This window comes from Engraulis encrasicolus, chromosome 20, assembly GCF_034702125.1.
Source record: "Engraulis encrasicolus isolate BLACKSEA-1 chromosome 20, IST_EnEncr_1.0, whole genome shotgun sequence".
Taxonomy (NCBI): domain Eukaryota; kingdom Metazoa; phylum Chordata; class Actinopteri; order Clupeiformes; family Engraulidae; genus Engraulis; species Engraulis encrasicolus.
Window position 1 is genome coordinate 7025179 of NC_085876.1, and position 16182 is coordinate 7041360.

The 16182-nt window shown below is 43.6% G+C and overlaps 2 protein-coding genes across 2 annotated transcripts; both read left to right on the plus strand.

Annotated features, from left to right (window-relative positions):
- The first annotated feature begins 216 nt into the window (after window positions 1-216).
- LOC134436195 (elongation factor 1-alpha) lies at window positions 217-3730 on the plus strand. The gene is made up of 7 exons (XM_063185277.1): window positions 217-331; window positions 985-1141; window positions 1594-1773; window positions 1886-2333; window positions 2440-2696; window positions 2934-3168; window positions 3294-3730. Exons 2-7 carry the CDS (start codon window positions 998-1000, stop codon window positions 3413-3415), a joined length of 1386 nt encoding a protein of 461 aa, XP_063041347.1. The 5' UTR covers window positions 217-331; window positions 985-997; the 3' UTR covers window positions 3416-3730.
- Window positions 3731-3991: 261 nt separating this feature from the next.
- Window positions 3992-11367, plus strand: LOC134436194 (elongation factor 1-alpha-like). The gene is made up of 8 exons (XM_063185276.1): window positions 3992-4095; window positions 4584-4739; window positions 6184-6363; window positions 6888-7184; window positions 7768-7918; window positions 8675-8931; window positions 10060-10294; window positions 10945-11367. The coding sequence occupies exons 2-8, from the start codon at window positions 4596-4598 to the stop codon at window positions 11067-11069; spliced, it is 1389 nt and encodes a 462-aa protein (XP_063041346.1). The 5' UTR covers window positions 3992-4095; window positions 4584-4595; the 3' UTR covers window positions 11070-11367.
- Window positions 11368-16182: the final 4815 nt, after the last annotated feature.

A 16182-nucleotide genomic window follows, 5' to 3' on the forward strand; every position in this document is an offset into this window, starting at 1 on the left:
TGAGAAAGATGCAGCATTCGTGGCGATGTCTTAAAACAGAATAGTGTAATGGGAATATTAATAATATCGTCTGGCGGCTTGTTTCATCATGATTCAATCAACAGGAACTGCTGGTGAAACAGAACGATGACGTGTGAAGTGCGAAGGCGGGGATATTTGCCTGAATGTACGTGATTTGTGGGTCGAAACGGGAGGGGGAGAGGAAACGGGGGGGATGCAGCCCAGCTTGGCCTCTCCCCTAGTATAAAAACTCCAACACCAGCATCTTTTCTTCCTCTTTCTGTTACCTGGCTAAGGGGAGCAGCTGCCTTGGAGTGATTTCATAACACCGGTAAGCGATACTAGCTCATTTCATGCCTTGTGTGGTTTAGTTTGTTTGTTTTGATGCTAAAGTTAGCATTTGTTTAGTTGGTTCTGGTGCGTTTATTGGCATATAGATTTTTACACGATGTAAATGTGTTTTTTCATATGGCAATTAAGGCGCGTTGTTGGACCATTTCATTTTTTTCGCTGCATCCTTATTTTGATTGCTCGACTGGTGTTGAATGTGATTTGTGACTTAGCATTGTAGAAAAATAAACTTTTGTAACTTAAACAATCTTTTTGTGAGTGGGGGATGGGAAAGAACAAAGACGAGCAAGCAAATTCTTGTCATAGCGGGAAGCTTTCTCATCTCTGCCCACCAACGTGACTGGTGCTCTAACATGACAACTGTTTAAAACGACAGATGTTTATCTCCGACTGGATTCCTTTTGAGATGTTTCGAATTTTACTGTAACTTAATACGACGTGGCCTTCCAGAAAACACGTGTCCACCCTGGCTCATCGCCGATGAGAGGCCTGGTCTGCTGCTAGCTAAGCCATTATCGGTCGTTAGCTAGCTAACTAGCCGGTTAGCGACTTCAATTTCGGGAACACCTGTCGCAATGTGTTCCTCTGTGTTTCCTCAACATTATAGTAATGTATTATCATTTTCTATTGTAGAAACTAAGTAATCATGGGCAAGGAAAAGGTACACATCAACATCGTGGTTATCGGCCACGTCGACTCCGGAAAGTCAACCACCACCGGCCATCTCATCTACAAATGCGGTGGTATCGACAAGAGAACCATTGAGAAGTTCGAGAAGGAAGCCGCTGAGGTAAGGGCTTTTCTTTTTCCCCATTTCGGTATGTTTTGCTGTTGCACGGCTCAAAGATGGCGGCTTTAGCACGCGCCCAACGCACAAGCCGGCTGGGTGTGGGCGCGGGGCGGGGCTCAATGCCGGCTTGGTGACGCAGCGCTTTGTGTAATGGCCGCTTTGAGGCCTGCTGCAAGTCATGCGTCCGTTGTGGGAAGCACAATGAAAATGGCCATTCGTGAAACTAATATACCACAATCCTGACTGATGCAATGGCTTTTTTTGCAGCTGAGATTCTTATAAAACTGCCATATTAAATGGAAGCCGGTCCGTACTGCTGATCAATACTTTTGAGGATTGTTCCACTGTACCCTGGAACACAATGTCCACCTACCCATATATCTAGATTGTTGTTCATTTTGGCACCCAGATTAAATTGTGTTGATCCTAATGTATTGAAATTGCTATTGCAGATTGGCAAGGGCTCCTTCAAGTATGCCTGGGTGCTGGACAAACTGAAGGCCGAGCGTGAGCGTGGTATCACCATCGACATTGCTCTCTGGAAGTTCGAGACCACCAGGTATTACGTCACAATCATTGATGCCCCTGGCCACAGAGACTTCATCAAGAACATGATCACTGGAACATCTCAGGTAAGCTTAACAACTTGACCTCCATTTCCATGTTATCGTAGAACTATGTCTGATGTGATGGGTCATTACATGTAAATGCACTTGTCCTCAAACATGCATTTCTCCTTCACAGGCCGACTGTGCTGTGCTGATTGTTGCTGCCGGTGTGGGTGAGTTTGAGGCTGGTATCTCCAAGAACGGACAGACCCGTGAGCACGCCCTCCTGGCCTTCACCCTGGGAGTGAAACAGCTCATCATTGGCATCAACAAGATGGACAACACAGAGCCCCCATACAGCCAGAAGCGTTACGAGGAAATCACCAAGGAAGTCAGCACCTACATCAAGAAGATCGGCTACAACCCCGCGGCTGTGGCTTTCGTGCCCATCTCCGGTTGGCACGGAGACAACATGCTGGAGGCCAGCACCAAGATGGGATGGTTCAAGGGATGGGCCATCGAGCGTAAGGAGGGCAAGGCCAGCGGTACTACTCTCCTGGAAGCCCTGGACTCCATCCTGCCCCCAGCTCGTCCCACCGACAAGGCCCTCCGTCTGCCCCTGCAGGACGTCTACAAAATTGGAGGTGAGATGTGTTTCCTTTCAATTGCTTGATCAATTACCTGTTTTATTCATATGTGAATGTAATTATTACTCCATTGCTTACCAGATTCTGCTTGTGCCCGTCCCAGGTATCGGAACAGTACCCGTGGGTCGTGTTGAGACCGGTGTCCTGAAGCCCGGCATGGTCGTCACTTTCGCCCCATCCAACGTCACCACTGAGGTCAAGTCCGTGGAGATGCACCACGAGTCCCTCCCCGAGGCTCTGCCCGGTGACAACGTTGGCTTCAACGTCAAGAACGTGTCTGTCAAGGACATCCGTCGTGGAAACGTTGCTGGAGACAGCAAGAACGACCCACCCATGGAGGCTGCCAACTTCAACGCCCAGGTGAGACTCTACTGGAAACTGACCAGGTGGCCATGGTCCTTGGTCACTTCAGCTGTTGTGTGCTAGTCAGTGCCGTCTTTGCACAGTACATACGCTAGGATCCTAGTTCTGATGCTTAAATGGTGACTTCTAATGTAGAATTAATCTTCAATGTGGTTATTGGTTTCTCTTTTTTTTTTTTGCAACTTTAATTGGCTTCTCCTTTTTAACTAATCTGAATTTTGTATCCCTCATCAGGTCATCATCCTGAACCACCCCGGTCAGATCAGCGCTGGATACGCACCTGTGCTGGATTGCCACACCGCTCACATCGCCTGCAAATTCTCCGAGCTCAAGGAGAAGATCGACCGTCGTTCCGGCAAGAAGCTTGAGGACAACCCCAAGAACCTGAAGTCTGGAGATGCCGCCATCGTCGAGCTCATCCCTGGCAAGCCCATGTGTGTCGAGAGCTTCTCCGACTACCCTCCCCTCGGTAAGTAACCTCATCACGCACCAAGCTAATAAGTTGTCTCAATCTTACCTGGAAAATGCCCTCTTGGAATTATTGTGTGGCTAATGGTTTTGCTTCTCCTGTCTCTTCTCTCCACCTCATCACAGGTCGTTTTGCCGTGCGTGACATGAAACAGACCGTGGCTGTTGGAGTCATCAAGAGCGTGGAAAAGAAGGCCGCTGGTCAGGGCAAGGTCACAAAGGCTGCACAGAAGGCTACCAAGAAATGAATTTCTCTCCGTCGAGCTGCTGCTCAGGACACTGTGGGCACTCTACACCCCAGAGTTTCACTCGACCTGGGCTCTCTACTTAAGGACTGGCTAATGCTGATTAAAACTCATCGTAAATATTTCCGCAGGAAAGGAAACCAACATGGACGCTAAAGAAACACGATAAATGTAACTTGTGGCTTTGTTTTAAACTTTGACTGAGTATCAGTTATTATTAAGTTGAGAAAGTGGGTTTAAGATCTTGCAACTATTTGCCACTGATAAAATTCGGAAGGAAGAGCTGCTCAACTAATAAAGACCTAAAAAAAATCGAAACTTATCTCTCCTTGGCTGTTATTTCCAGGACTCCTCCGTGGTTATGTTCAGTGTCAAGTGTAACAGTTGTCTGACTAACTTTGCTCCCAAGAGGTTGCAGCTGTCTCTTAACCACGTGTCTGTTTAGACCACTGCAGGGGCTTGGGAGAGGTGCCCACTTGTCATGGCACCCCTGTTTATCCAATCATTTTGGGCGCTTGTCTGGAGTGTAACCAATGGTGGACTTAACTTGTCTGCTAAAGTATGGTTGTAACTTCATCCGTCACCTTCCTGTGTCATTGCCGGTATATAAAGCTGGGACGTCAGGAAATCGCTCCTTTTTCTCCGGGTTTTCTTGTGTTGGTGGAGCTGACCGAAGCAGGGTGGTAAGTTTGCCACTAATTAAGGGAACTTCAATTGGATTGAAATTGGATTATGACCCGTTTCAATTGGATATCAAAGGCACATCTACAACTTTTTTTCTTTTTAAAAAAAAAATTAAGATCATTGCACAAGCTTTTTTTCCAATCTGCTTTTATTGAATTTGGAAGAAGTTGGAATGCTGAATGGAATAGATTGAGGTCCTAACAGACCAGAGGGAAAACTTTTTTTTTTTTTTTTTTTGTCATTGAGTCGTGCTGCCCCCTGCCATTATAAGTGTAAATGCCGGTGTAACTTACTGGCAGAGTCGAAACAACATGGCGGCACGGCATTGCGCCTGTGCTCAACATGGAGGATGGTGGGGTGGAGGGATATAGGGAGGGCACTGAACGACTGTCACGCTACGCTACTGTTGTGCAAGACTGAATTGCAAATTAAATACTGATTTCAATTTGGGTTATTCTAAATGAGCTGGAACAATGTTTTGTCACAGTGAACTACCATCATGGGCAAGGAAAAGATTCACATCAACATTGTGGTCATTGGTCATGTCGACTCCGGCAAGTCCACCACCACCGGCCATCTCATCTACAAATGCGGTGGCATCGACAAAAGAACAATCGAGAAGTTCGAGAAAGAAGCTGCTGAGGTAGGTTTCCCCGTTGCTGACCCGGTACTTTGCTCACAGTTATCTGTGAGCTATGTACGGTGCATGACTGGCTTGAAAAGGCATGACGGTATTTCAGGAGGCGGGTGAGTGACAAGTGCGCTAGTCAAAGCGCTAGTCTGGGAAAAAAAAGTGCGCTAGTCTGTGCACGTGGGAGGAGCGCCATCTAGTGTCGAAACCTGGTTACATCACCACGAGAGTTGGCTTGTTATTATGAATGTGAAGATGTCAGCCTTTGGAAATGTTTCCAAATACATTTGCTTAAAAAAATACATGTATTGTTTCGTTTGTTTTTATTGTTCATTCATACCCTCTGTGAATTGTTAATAAATTACAAAAATGCATGACTACTATGAAGAGAAGGTGGAGCTTGCTGAAAAATAAAATAAAATGGATCTCATTTTAACGTTTTCTATTACCTGACTCAAGTAATCAGTAGGCCTACTCATTGAGGACACACACTCTAAAATCTTCTGCAGCAGCCTAGCCCAGGGATTCCCAAACTTTACCCATGGGAAGTCCCCCATATAGGCCTACCAATAGTGTCTGGCCAAGGCCCCCCTTACGTGTAATGCCACACTATTTTTTCTGCGCGCCCGTTTCACAAGTTTAAGTGTGTGAGTCAGTGTCCCTTATAAAATATAAAATAACATATATAAAATAACAACAATGGTAGTAATGCTCAGTGATAATGCAGTTCTCAACTGAGGGGATTGTGCTTTTTTTGGTTTATATAGATGGACTTAGTTATTAAAATTATTAACTTGTTTTAATTCGCTCTTCCTGCCGACCTGCACCCCCCTTTGAAAACCACTGGCCTATTGTCTAATGCTGATTATTGGCACCATTTAGGCCCAATGTTCAGTTGAAATAAAATAGAAAACAGCTTAAGAATCAAATCACTATATCAAGTGGAATGCCACTATAATATCGATAGGCTATTATAAGAAATGAACTCTTACATTGTCTCTGCTCTTAACACAAGCCAGAAAAGAAACAAATCTAACTTACATATACACAGAACTACCAGCCCGATAAAAGAGCCTACCGGTTAATGTAGACCAATTGTACTTGAAAAGTGGTCAGTTTTTCCATTCAAAAGCACACAAGTCAGCCAAAAGGCCGAGTGGACCAAGCACACACTGGATTGGTTAACATAAAAAAGACATGGTAGGTCTACTTAACAGTAAAAGAGGGGCTTCCGTGTTAAAATGATCAATGCATTCTATGCTTTTCTTTTCATATAACTGGCCAAAACATATTGATATGATTGGTATTTTACAAAATATATCTTTAAAATGAGTTTACATTTCTGTCTTGTTTCGCTGACTGAGGAAACAATATGAAGGAAGGAAACCTGATTATTTCAATATCACTTAAACTCTCATTGTTTCATAGTCGGTCTCATATTTATTGACCTCTGCAGATGGGCAAGGGCTCCTTCAAGTATGCCTGGGTGCTGGACAAACTGAAGGCCGAGCGTGAGCGTGGTATCACCATCGACATTGCTCTCTGGAAGTTCGAGACCACCAGGTATTACGTCACAATCATTGATGCCCCTGGCCACAGAGACTTCATCAAGAACATGATCACTGGAACATCACAGGTGCGTCATTATAAACATTCTTTTTTCAGATACAAAAAAGCCCATTAATGGGCAGCTATGACCTAATACCATTTAGGCTAATGGTTAGACAGTGGGTCTTTAGGTCAGAGGGTTGCACCATTACCGGTGGGGCACCTGATTTAGTTTCCCCGGTGTCCCTTCATATCTTTGCAAAGGAACCAAGGTACGCTCCCTCCTGTAGACTGTCACTGTACTGGGAGTCACTGATTTTATATTAAAAGGACTCAGGGGAAATAAAATCGGTTAACTCACTGGCACCTTCATCCATGGTTGGACTATCCTTGAGCATGGCACCTCCTCATGCTCAAAGGACTGTAAATACCAAGACCTGAAAATATACAGGAAAAACACATTTAGAAATAGTTTTGTCAGACACAACAGGTGCAATTGAGTTCTGTTTTTTGCAACTGCAAGTACATACACGGCACAGCATGTTAAGTTTAACAAAATATTAAATTCAAAACATTCGTTCATTACCTCAACTGTTTTCTCCTGCTTCACAGGCTGACTGTGCCGTGCTGATTGTTGCTGCCGGTGTGGGTGAGTTCGAGGCTGGTATCTCCAAGAACGGACAGACCCGTGAGCACGCCCTTCTGGCCTACACCCTGGGTGTGAAGCAGCTCATCGTGGGCGTCAACAAGATGGACTCCACCGAGCCCCCATACAGCCAGAAGAGGTACGAGGAGATCATGAAGGAAGTCAGCACCTACATCAAGAAGATCGGCTACAACCCCAACACCGTGGCCTTTGTGCCCATCTCCGGCTGGAATGGAGACAACATGCTGGAGGCCAGCTCCAACGTGAGTGCTTATGTTATTTGTGTCTTCATGTGAATCACATCCTTATCTCTTACTACCAACAAGCCACTGAAAATGGAGAAGCATACACACATCCAAACATCATTTTCTAAGTGCTTCACAAAATGAGCATATATTTGTGTGTACCTGAAGCCATAAAAAAATGTGCCTTAGGTTGTGAAAGAGTCGTGGAAAAGTTTTGTCAGTCAAAAACAATGGCAATCCTGAGTCTCTAAAAAGGCCCTAGGCCAAGTGCAGTAATGAGTAGCTTGGATTTAGAAGCTGCAATCCAGTGCCAGGTATTCCTAAATGATCTGGTTTTACCTGTCCAATTAGGTCATTTGGACAGATAAAACCGGGTCATTTGGCATATGTGACACTGTATTTGTAGTTTTCTAAATTCAGGTTTTCCACCACTGTTGAAGTTATCCTTAGGATCCAGGTTCTACATTTTAATCCTGCCTATTATTATTCACCTTCTTCCATACTGCACATCTTTCTCTTTCTCTGTCTCTCCATTGCACACTCCTGACTCGCTGCAACTCTTGTATTATTCAGACCTGCGTCTTCTCTCTCTCCCTCGCAGATGACCTGGTTCAAGGGATGGAAGGTCGAGCGCAAAGAGGGCAATGCCAGCGGTGTCACCCTCCTGGAGGCTCTGGACTCCATCTTGCCCCCAGCTCGTCCCACCGACAAGGCCCTCCGTCTGCCCCTGCAGGACGTCTACAAGATTGGAGGTGCGCTCTTGTGGATCATGCTGCATAGATATAGATATACCTTTTTAAAGGTGCACAGTGTAGGATGGTGGTCAAAGTAGGTATTGCATCTATGCTGCTCATTGAAACTCTGCTGTCTGCTGCCAAATCTGATCGTTTCATGAATATTTACAATGTAATCAACTAATGTTGACTAGTATGACCAAGGTAGGCCTACAGTAAGTTTTGCAGCTAAAATGTCTATGTCTGGAAATTCAAAATGGCAGACAATGGAGAAGATCACCCTTTTCATGTATAAAAAGTGCCATTTTCCCAGACATAATGAATACTTAGAATGGTGATGGTGGTGGTAAATATTCATGTAAAAGGAAACATTTGTGAATGGCCAGCGTGAATTCTAGAAATAAACTACTACAACGGAAGAATTTCTGTTTGCTGTGGTCAGCCATTGCGAGAGAGACGATTCCGGAACTGGTAACAGAATCACAATCAGATTCTCAATCTTTTTTTTGGCAGGACAGCACTTTATTTTGTGACAAGAAAAAGTGTTTGAACTTAAGTCATTGGTTTTGCATGACAGATAATTATTTAACAGTTTAATGCACATTTTTTTCTGTTTCTGTAACTATCGGATGCACTGACAAATGGCACAGAACAAGTTTCTGTAAAGGCGAATAAATAATCTATAATTTTAATATGTGCTTTAATTATATCAAGGTATGATCAAGAATGTTGTAAATGATCTTAAAATCATCATTTTCTGAATTTGGCTCCCAGGTATCGGAACAGTACCCGTGGGTCGTGTTGAGACCGGTGTCCTGAAGCCCGGCATGGTCGTCACCTTCGCCCCTGCCAACGTGACCACTGAGGTCAAGTCCGTGGAGATGCACCACGAGTCCCTCACCGAGGCACTCCCCGGTGACAACGTTGGTTTCAACGTCAAGAACATCTCTGTCAAGGACATCCGTCGTGGCAACGTGGCCGGAGACAGCAAGAACGACCCACCCATGGAGGCTGCCAACTTCACTGCTCAGGTGAGTCCTACTTCTAACCTGCCAGTGTTAACTCTCTAGATGTGCCAGCTCAGGGCTGTCGTTAGGCCTATTTTAGGGGGGTTTTAGCCCCCCCCCCCTACATTAGTATTAGCCCCCCTTTTAACGATTTAGCAAAAAAAATAAAAAAAATAAAAAATATATATATTTTTTTTCATAAACAAATGCAATAAAGCACTGAATACGAACCAACCCAAAGTACCAATTTTCACTCACAATATCCGTGTAATAAATCCATTTGACATTGTCTTGAAATTACAGTTGAGCTTTAATATCTGTCTTAACAGTTTGAAAACACACATGAACTGATTAAAATAGCTACTAATGGAGTAAAAATGACCAAATATCTGCCGGGGATGCATAGTTTTCCAAGTAAGGAACCTGTTTGAATGAATCGCTTCCTGACCACTGCTTCTCCTGGAGACGCGCAGTTAGTAACTCCTTAAAGTTCCTAGTCCTTCTGTAAATTATGCTCTCAGCATTTTTATCTAATCATTTTAACTTCCATACATAATATTCATGAGTTGAAACATTTTGAAATGTTTTGTTTAGCTTACATATAAGGAATGTTCATTAAAATGTGAATAAAAAAAAAATCACTGTAACTAGTGTTTAAAAATCGGTATGGTGCTCTTAAAATAATTGTTCAAGAAGACGCTTTTGTACACCTCTGTAGGTGGGCATGTGCGTAGGATATTATCCCAGTGGGGTTGTCATTCAAGTGTAAAGAAATCCTGCACACTGTCCATTCCACCAACAAACTTTAATACAACATGAAGAAGGTCGGATGACCGAAACAATGTATTAAAGTTTGTTGGTGGAATGGACAGTGTGCTGGATTTCTTTGCTCTTAAAATAATGAATTCATAGACAAAACCTTAGCAGGTGAGCTGAAAAAATTTCGGTGCGCGCTATGCGCGCGCATTTTCTTCCTCTGGGGCTAAGCCCCCCCTGTCTCTCAAACCTAGTGACGGGCCTGTGCCAGCTAACATTAAAAAACTCGCAATATGACATCTTTGTCTGAAAGATGCTTAGAAGAGTCTTCCAAGAAACGAGCTGTGGCCACACAAAATTACTGTGTTCACTGAAAAGACAATCTCACCCCAACAGGTCATCATCCTGAACCACCCTGGTCAGATCAGCGCTGGCTACGCACCTGTGCTGGATTGCCACACTGCTCACATCGCCTGCAAGTTCTCTGAGCTCAAGGAGAAAATCGACCGTCGTTCCGGCAAGAAGGTTGAGGACAACCCCAAGGCCCTGAAGTCCGGAGACGCCGCCATCGTTCTGATGGTTCCCGGAAAGTCCATGTGTGTGGAGAGTTTCCAGCAGTACCCTCCCCTTGGTGAGTAATACCAAAGATTTTATAAGACACTCTTTACGACCAAGATATGCCGTAGCATGCATCACCAGAAGAAAGTGGAATCAAGTCTGGTCTCGTACAGTAAATGAGTGTGACTTTTCTTTGAGCTCTCTTCATTCTCTTCGTCTACTAAAGGGGCATGGCTGACATAGGGCTTCAGTTTGCAGCCTTTCATATGGATCCTGGAAGAAGTTCATAAAATTACCCTTATCGATTGTTTCTGGTAATACCTTGGTGATAGCAAGAATTTGCATCGCTGCAGAACCAAGCTGGTCTCTACTCAGGACATGAAAAGAGCTGTTGGAAACTCATTTTGCTAGGTTTAAATAACTGTGGATTTGTATATAGATTTTTTATATGTGTATAGGTGCCACTCATCTCCCCACAACACTGCTGAATTATTTGTGTTGTACTGTTTTTTAATAATTAATGAATTAATTAATAATCCTTAATTATCGTTAGAATACAAGGCCACCATTAAAAGCTGTAAAATACTTGCCGTTGATGATAGACAAATTGTGAGTAAGCCTCAAAATCTAAATTTGCCCTTTGTTCTTTCTTCATTCTTCTTCTTCACTCCTTTTCTCTCTGCCTCTGTCTGTCTCTCTCTCTCTCTACGTTTGGTCTCCCAGGTCGCTTCGCCGTGCGTGACATGAGGCAGACCGTTGCCGTGGGCGTCATCAAGGCCGTGGAGAAGAAGACCGCCTCAGGAGGCAAGGTCACCAAGTCCGCCCAGAAGGTAGCCAAGACCAAGTGAAACCTGCTGCACCTCAACGCAACCGAGGACCTGGAGCATCATCAACAACAACAACAACAACAACAACAACCACTACAAAAAATATCAGGGACTCCCCACCCTGCCCACACACAGACACGGAGCCTCCTCGGCTCTCTGCTCAAGGACTGGCTAATGCTGATCAAAACCCACCGTAAAAGTTTTCGGAGGAAAGGAGGCAGGGAAAAAAGCTCTTTGTTTTGTTTTCTAAGTGCTTTTAGATGTGGATGAATGAACCAAAGAAAAAGGTGACAAAAATAAAACACATTTCACAAAAATATTTTCTTCTTGTGTGGTGTGTTTTTCTCAACCCCGTTATGTTGTATTGAAAGTGCGTGCTATGAATTGCCATTTTATTAATTCACAATTTTTACACATATCATTTCATAATTTTTTAAACGATTTAAGGCTCATGGTGTCTTCAAGATGTTCACTTTAGGTTAAAGGTACACTTACAGGATGGCCACAGACAGCACAGTACATCTCCTGTCTGAGCTGCTGCTGCTCGGTCTCGGGTCCCGGACAAAATCATCTGAAAGGCCCCCACCCCCACTCAATACATACAATCTATTGTTGACTCAACTCTGAACCCCGCCCGCCCTCTCCCTGGGGCCAGGACAACTGACTGGCTTCCCTGCTCAGCATGCTACATGATAAATGAACTGCAGTAGAGTTTTAAAGGTGCACTGTGCAGGAAATGGTTAAAAAAAAGGTACTGCAACTATGCTGCTCATTGAAACTAGGTTGCCTATTGCCAAATTTGATCTTTTCATGAAAGTTTACGAAGTAATGAACTAATATTTTCTAGTATGGCCAAAGCACAGTTATTTTTGCAGCTAAAAATGTCTATTTCTGGAAATTCAAAATGGCGGACTATGGAGAAGATCCCCCTTTTCATGTATGAAAAGTGCAATATTTACCAGTTATTTGATGGTGGTGGTAAGTATTCATGAAAAAGGTAACAGAGAATGGGTAGCATTAATTCCGGAAATAAACAACTAAAAATCTTACACAGCGCTCCTTTAAAGGTACACTGTGCAGGAAATGGTCAAAAAAGGTACTGCAACTATGCTGCTCATTGAAACTGGGTTGCCTATTGCCAAATTTGATCTTTTCATGAAAGTTTACGAAGTAATAGACTAATATTTTCTAGTATGGCCCAAGTACAGTCATTTTTGCAGCTAAAAATGTCTATTTCTGGAAATTCAAAATGGCAGACCATGGAGAAGATCCCCCTTTTCATGTATGAAAAGTGCAATATTTACCTCATTTGGTGGTGGTGGTAAGTATTCATGAAAAAGGTCACAGATTGGGTAGCATTAATTCTGGAAATAAACAACTACAAATCTTACACAGTGCACCTTTAAGTTTCTTCACCTATTATGTTATGGGACTTGGGAGAGGAAAGTCAACTTACAAATAAACTTCAAATCTTGTAAGGTTAAAAAATGTACTTCACAAACATGTCCTTTTTTTACATGGACTCCTCATGCATGTACTGCCACAAGAAAATCAACACCAACAATATAAAAACAACAAATAATTTGTTATTAAAAAAAGGAATAAAAGTAAGACCAAGATATTGTTGATCTTGCTGGTGGTGAAACACTGTATCAATGAATGTACAGTAAACTGAAGAGGCAGAACTATAACAGTAGTCCTTTTGTCCATGGGTTCTCAATTTTGTTTTCCCCTGGCTGCGTGACCCTGGCTGTGCACAACTCAACCTCTGATTGTTGGAAACTGCCATCGGTCAAAAAATTAGCTCACATGTTTAGCTGCCTGTGTCTTGCCCCTCCTCACAACATCATGTTTATAAACACGGTGAACCCATGTATTACTGTGCTTTTATTTCAGTCGCACATCAAAAAAGTCACCAAATATGCATTCTACCATCTCAGAAACATCTCCAGACTCAGGCCTTCACTTTTAAACACAGTTACAGAGACTCACTCATGCCTTCATTTCTTCCCGTCTGGACTACTGCCATCCTGCTTGGTTTACCCAACAAGGCCTTATGGCTCATTCTTTTGAAACTCGGCTGTCGGTAGAGCCGAGGTTGTTCTCCCGACAACTGTTGTAAACGCGTTCTATTGAAACAGCTGGGGACAATACAAACGTCTGAAAACACTAATGTTAAACCAACTCGGAGTACAAAGAAGCGCTCCGAGTTTGTGCTTCGGAACTCCGATTTGAGTACCCATTCTTTTGCATTTTTCCAAGGCGGAAGCCGGAGTTTCCGACAATCGAGTTTCAAAAGAACGAGCCATTAGACAGCCTGCAACATGTCTAGAACTCTGCACCCAGGATCCTCACAGGCACCAGGCCCTGGCAGCACATCACCCCCATCCTCAAGCAGCTTCACTGGCTCCCCATCAGGTCACACATTACCTACAAAGTCCTCCTCCTCACTTTCAAGTCCCTCCATGGTCTGGCACCCCACTACCTCACAGACCTCCTTCACCTCTATGACTCGTCAAGAGCCCTGCAGTCCTCTTCCAAGGGCCAGCTGGCCATCCCTCGAACCAGACTCAAGGCCAGCAGTGCCAGAGCCTTCCATGTAGCTGTTCCTTTCCTTTGGAACAAACTTCCCGACCACATCCAGAACGCCCCTTCACTGGCCATATTTAACCCATTGATGCCTGATTTGCACTTTATGTCAGTCTGTAAAATGTCAGTCTTGTATATGTCCTGGCATGGTATAGAGAGAAAACGTAATTATATCCCCGAAACGCGGAGCGTCGGGGATGTAATGGTTTTGCGTTATATCCCCGAAACGCGGAGCGTCGGGGATGTAATGGTTTTGCGTGCACCGCCGCCGCCGCCGCGTCCGCCGCCGCCGCCGCGTAAGGTCTTTCGTGTTAACGCGATAACTTTTGAACGGATGTTTGGATTTGTCCCAGATTTGGTGTGTGAATGCTCTAGGGCAGGTTCATGAACTGATTCGAGTTTGGAGGTCAACAATTTCAAGATGGCCGAATTCAAGATGGCCGAATTTTTGTTTGGCCCATTACTTCTGACCGGGTGGATGGATTTGTCCCAGATTTGGTGTGTGAATGCTCTAGGGTGGGTTCATGAACTGATTAGAGTTTGGAGGTTAACACTTTCAAGATGGCCGAATTCAAGATGGCCGATTTTTTGTTTGGTCCATAACTTCTGACCGGGTAGATGGATTTGTCCCAGATTTGGTGTGTGAATGTTCTAGGGTAGGTTCATGAACTGATTCGAGTTTGGAGGTCAACAATTTCAAGATGGCCGAATTCAAGATGGCCGAATTTTTGTTTGGTCCATTACTTCTGACCGGGTGGATGGATTTGTCCCAGATTTGGTGTGTGAATGCTCTAGGGTGGGTTCATGAACTGATTACAGTTTGGAGGTTAACACTTTCAAGATGGCCGAATTCAAGATGGCCGAATTTTTGTTTGGTCCATAACTTCTGACCGGGTGGATGGATTTGTCCCAGATTTGGTGTGTGAATGTTCTAGGATAGGTTCATGAACTGATTCGAGTTTGGAGGTCAACAATTTCAAGATGGCCAAATTCAAGATGGCCGAATTTTTGTTTGGCCCATCACTTCTGACCGGGTGGATGGATTTGTCCCAGATTTGGTGTGTGAATGCTCTAGGGTGGGTTCATGAACTGATTACAGTTTGGAGGTTAACACTTTCAAGATGGCCGAATTCAAGATGGCCGAATTTTTGTTTGGTCCATAACTTCTGACCGGGTGGATGGATTTGTCCCAGATTTGGTGTGTGAATGTTCTAGGGTAGGTTCATGAACTGATTCGAGTTTGGAGGTCAACAATTTCAAGATGGCCGAATTCAAGTTGGCCGAATTTTTGTTTGGCCCATTACTTCTGACCGGGTGGATGGATTTGTCCCAGATTTGGTGTGTGAATGCTGCAGGGTAGGTTCATGAACTGATTCGAGTTTGGAGGTCAACACTTTCAAAATGGTGGAATTTTTATTTGGCCCATAACTTCTGACTGGGTGGATTGATTTGCCCGGTAACTCCTTAATTTAATGGTTCACCATTTCAGTGAATCTACCATATCAGGTAGGCCTACAGTGTAATAACCAGTGTAACAATATTTAATACCATGTAATACTAGTGTAATACCAGTGTAAAAATAGGCAATACCAGGTACAGTGTAATAACCAGTGTAACAATATGTAATACCATGTAATACTAGTGTAATACCAGTGTACAAATATGCAATACCATGTAATACCACTTACACACAAATAGCCTACATGATATAAGTACAAAATTGGTACATGGTGTCACACTGGTATGACGTGGTATCAAATATTGTTACACTGGTTATTACACTGTACCTAATGTGGTATATCCACTGTAATAGTGAACCATTAAAACAGTGTTACCATTTGCCCCATTTTTTCCTTCATTTTCACAATAGTCATTTGGTTTTAAGCCTATGCACGTCATTGATCTATGTATAGATATTAAATAGATTTATTTTATATTTTGTATTTATCATAAACGTTCATGAAAAGGTGGACGGGAGTGGTAGGAATGATTGGGGACTGGAAGCGTCGCGTTTCGGGGATATACCTTAAGCAGTCGAAGGCGACTGCACAGGCAGTCTAGTTTAATTTTCCTTTTGTGACTTGTGCATTATTATGCAAGTGACAATAAAAGCTGACTTGACTTGATTGCGTTGCGCAACATTGGCCCTGGCGCCTGGAGCTGCATTACGCAACATTCAGGCTCATGAGATTTGATACAACTTAAAAATCTCTGTTTGTTTGAGATTAATGAACACATTCTAATGAAAGATGAGGGTCTTAGTGTTTAAATGCAACTTAGTGCATATTTTAATGTGCTTCAGAAGCTGAGATATTTAGGTTTTTATAGGCTGAGGGCAGCTTTTCTTAAAAAGGGCTCAGGCATTCAGCACCCTTTTTTTGCAGGTGCCTTAGGCGTCAATGGGTTAAACAACACCTTAAAACCTTTTCCTGGAGGCTTATGGCTGCTAGTTCCACAAGCACACGCACCTACGTGCACACGCACTCACACTCACGCACAGACACACACACACACACACACACACACACACACACACACACACACA

Excerpts from the sequence above, each read along its gene's own strand:
- LOC134436194 (XM_063185276.1), top strand. The coding sequence starts at position 4,596 with ATGGGCAAGGAAAAGATTCACATCAACATTGTGGTCATTGGTCATGTC. Across the intron at positions 6,364-6,887 it reads TGATCACTGGAACATCACAG|GCTGACTGTGCCGTGCTGAT; the intron begins GTGCGTCATTAT and ends CCTGCTTCACAG. Across the intron at positions 7,185-7,767 it reads TGCTGGAGGCCAGCTCCAAC|ATGACCTGGTTCAAGGGATG; the intron begins GTGAGTGCTTAT and ends TCTCCCTCGCAG.
- LOC134436195 (XM_063185277.1), top strand. The coding sequence starts at position 998 with ATGGGCAAGGAAAAGGTACACATCAACATCGTGGTTATCGGCCACGTC. Across the intron at positions 1,142-1,593 it reads TCGAGAAGGAAGCCGCTGAG|ATTGGCAAGGGCTCCTTCAA; the intron begins GTAAGGGCTTTT and ends TTGCTATTGCAG. Across the intron at positions 3,169-3,293 it reads CTCCGACTACCCTCCCCTCG|GTCGTTTTGCCGTGCGTGAC; the intron begins GTAAGTAACCTC and ends ACCTCATCACAG.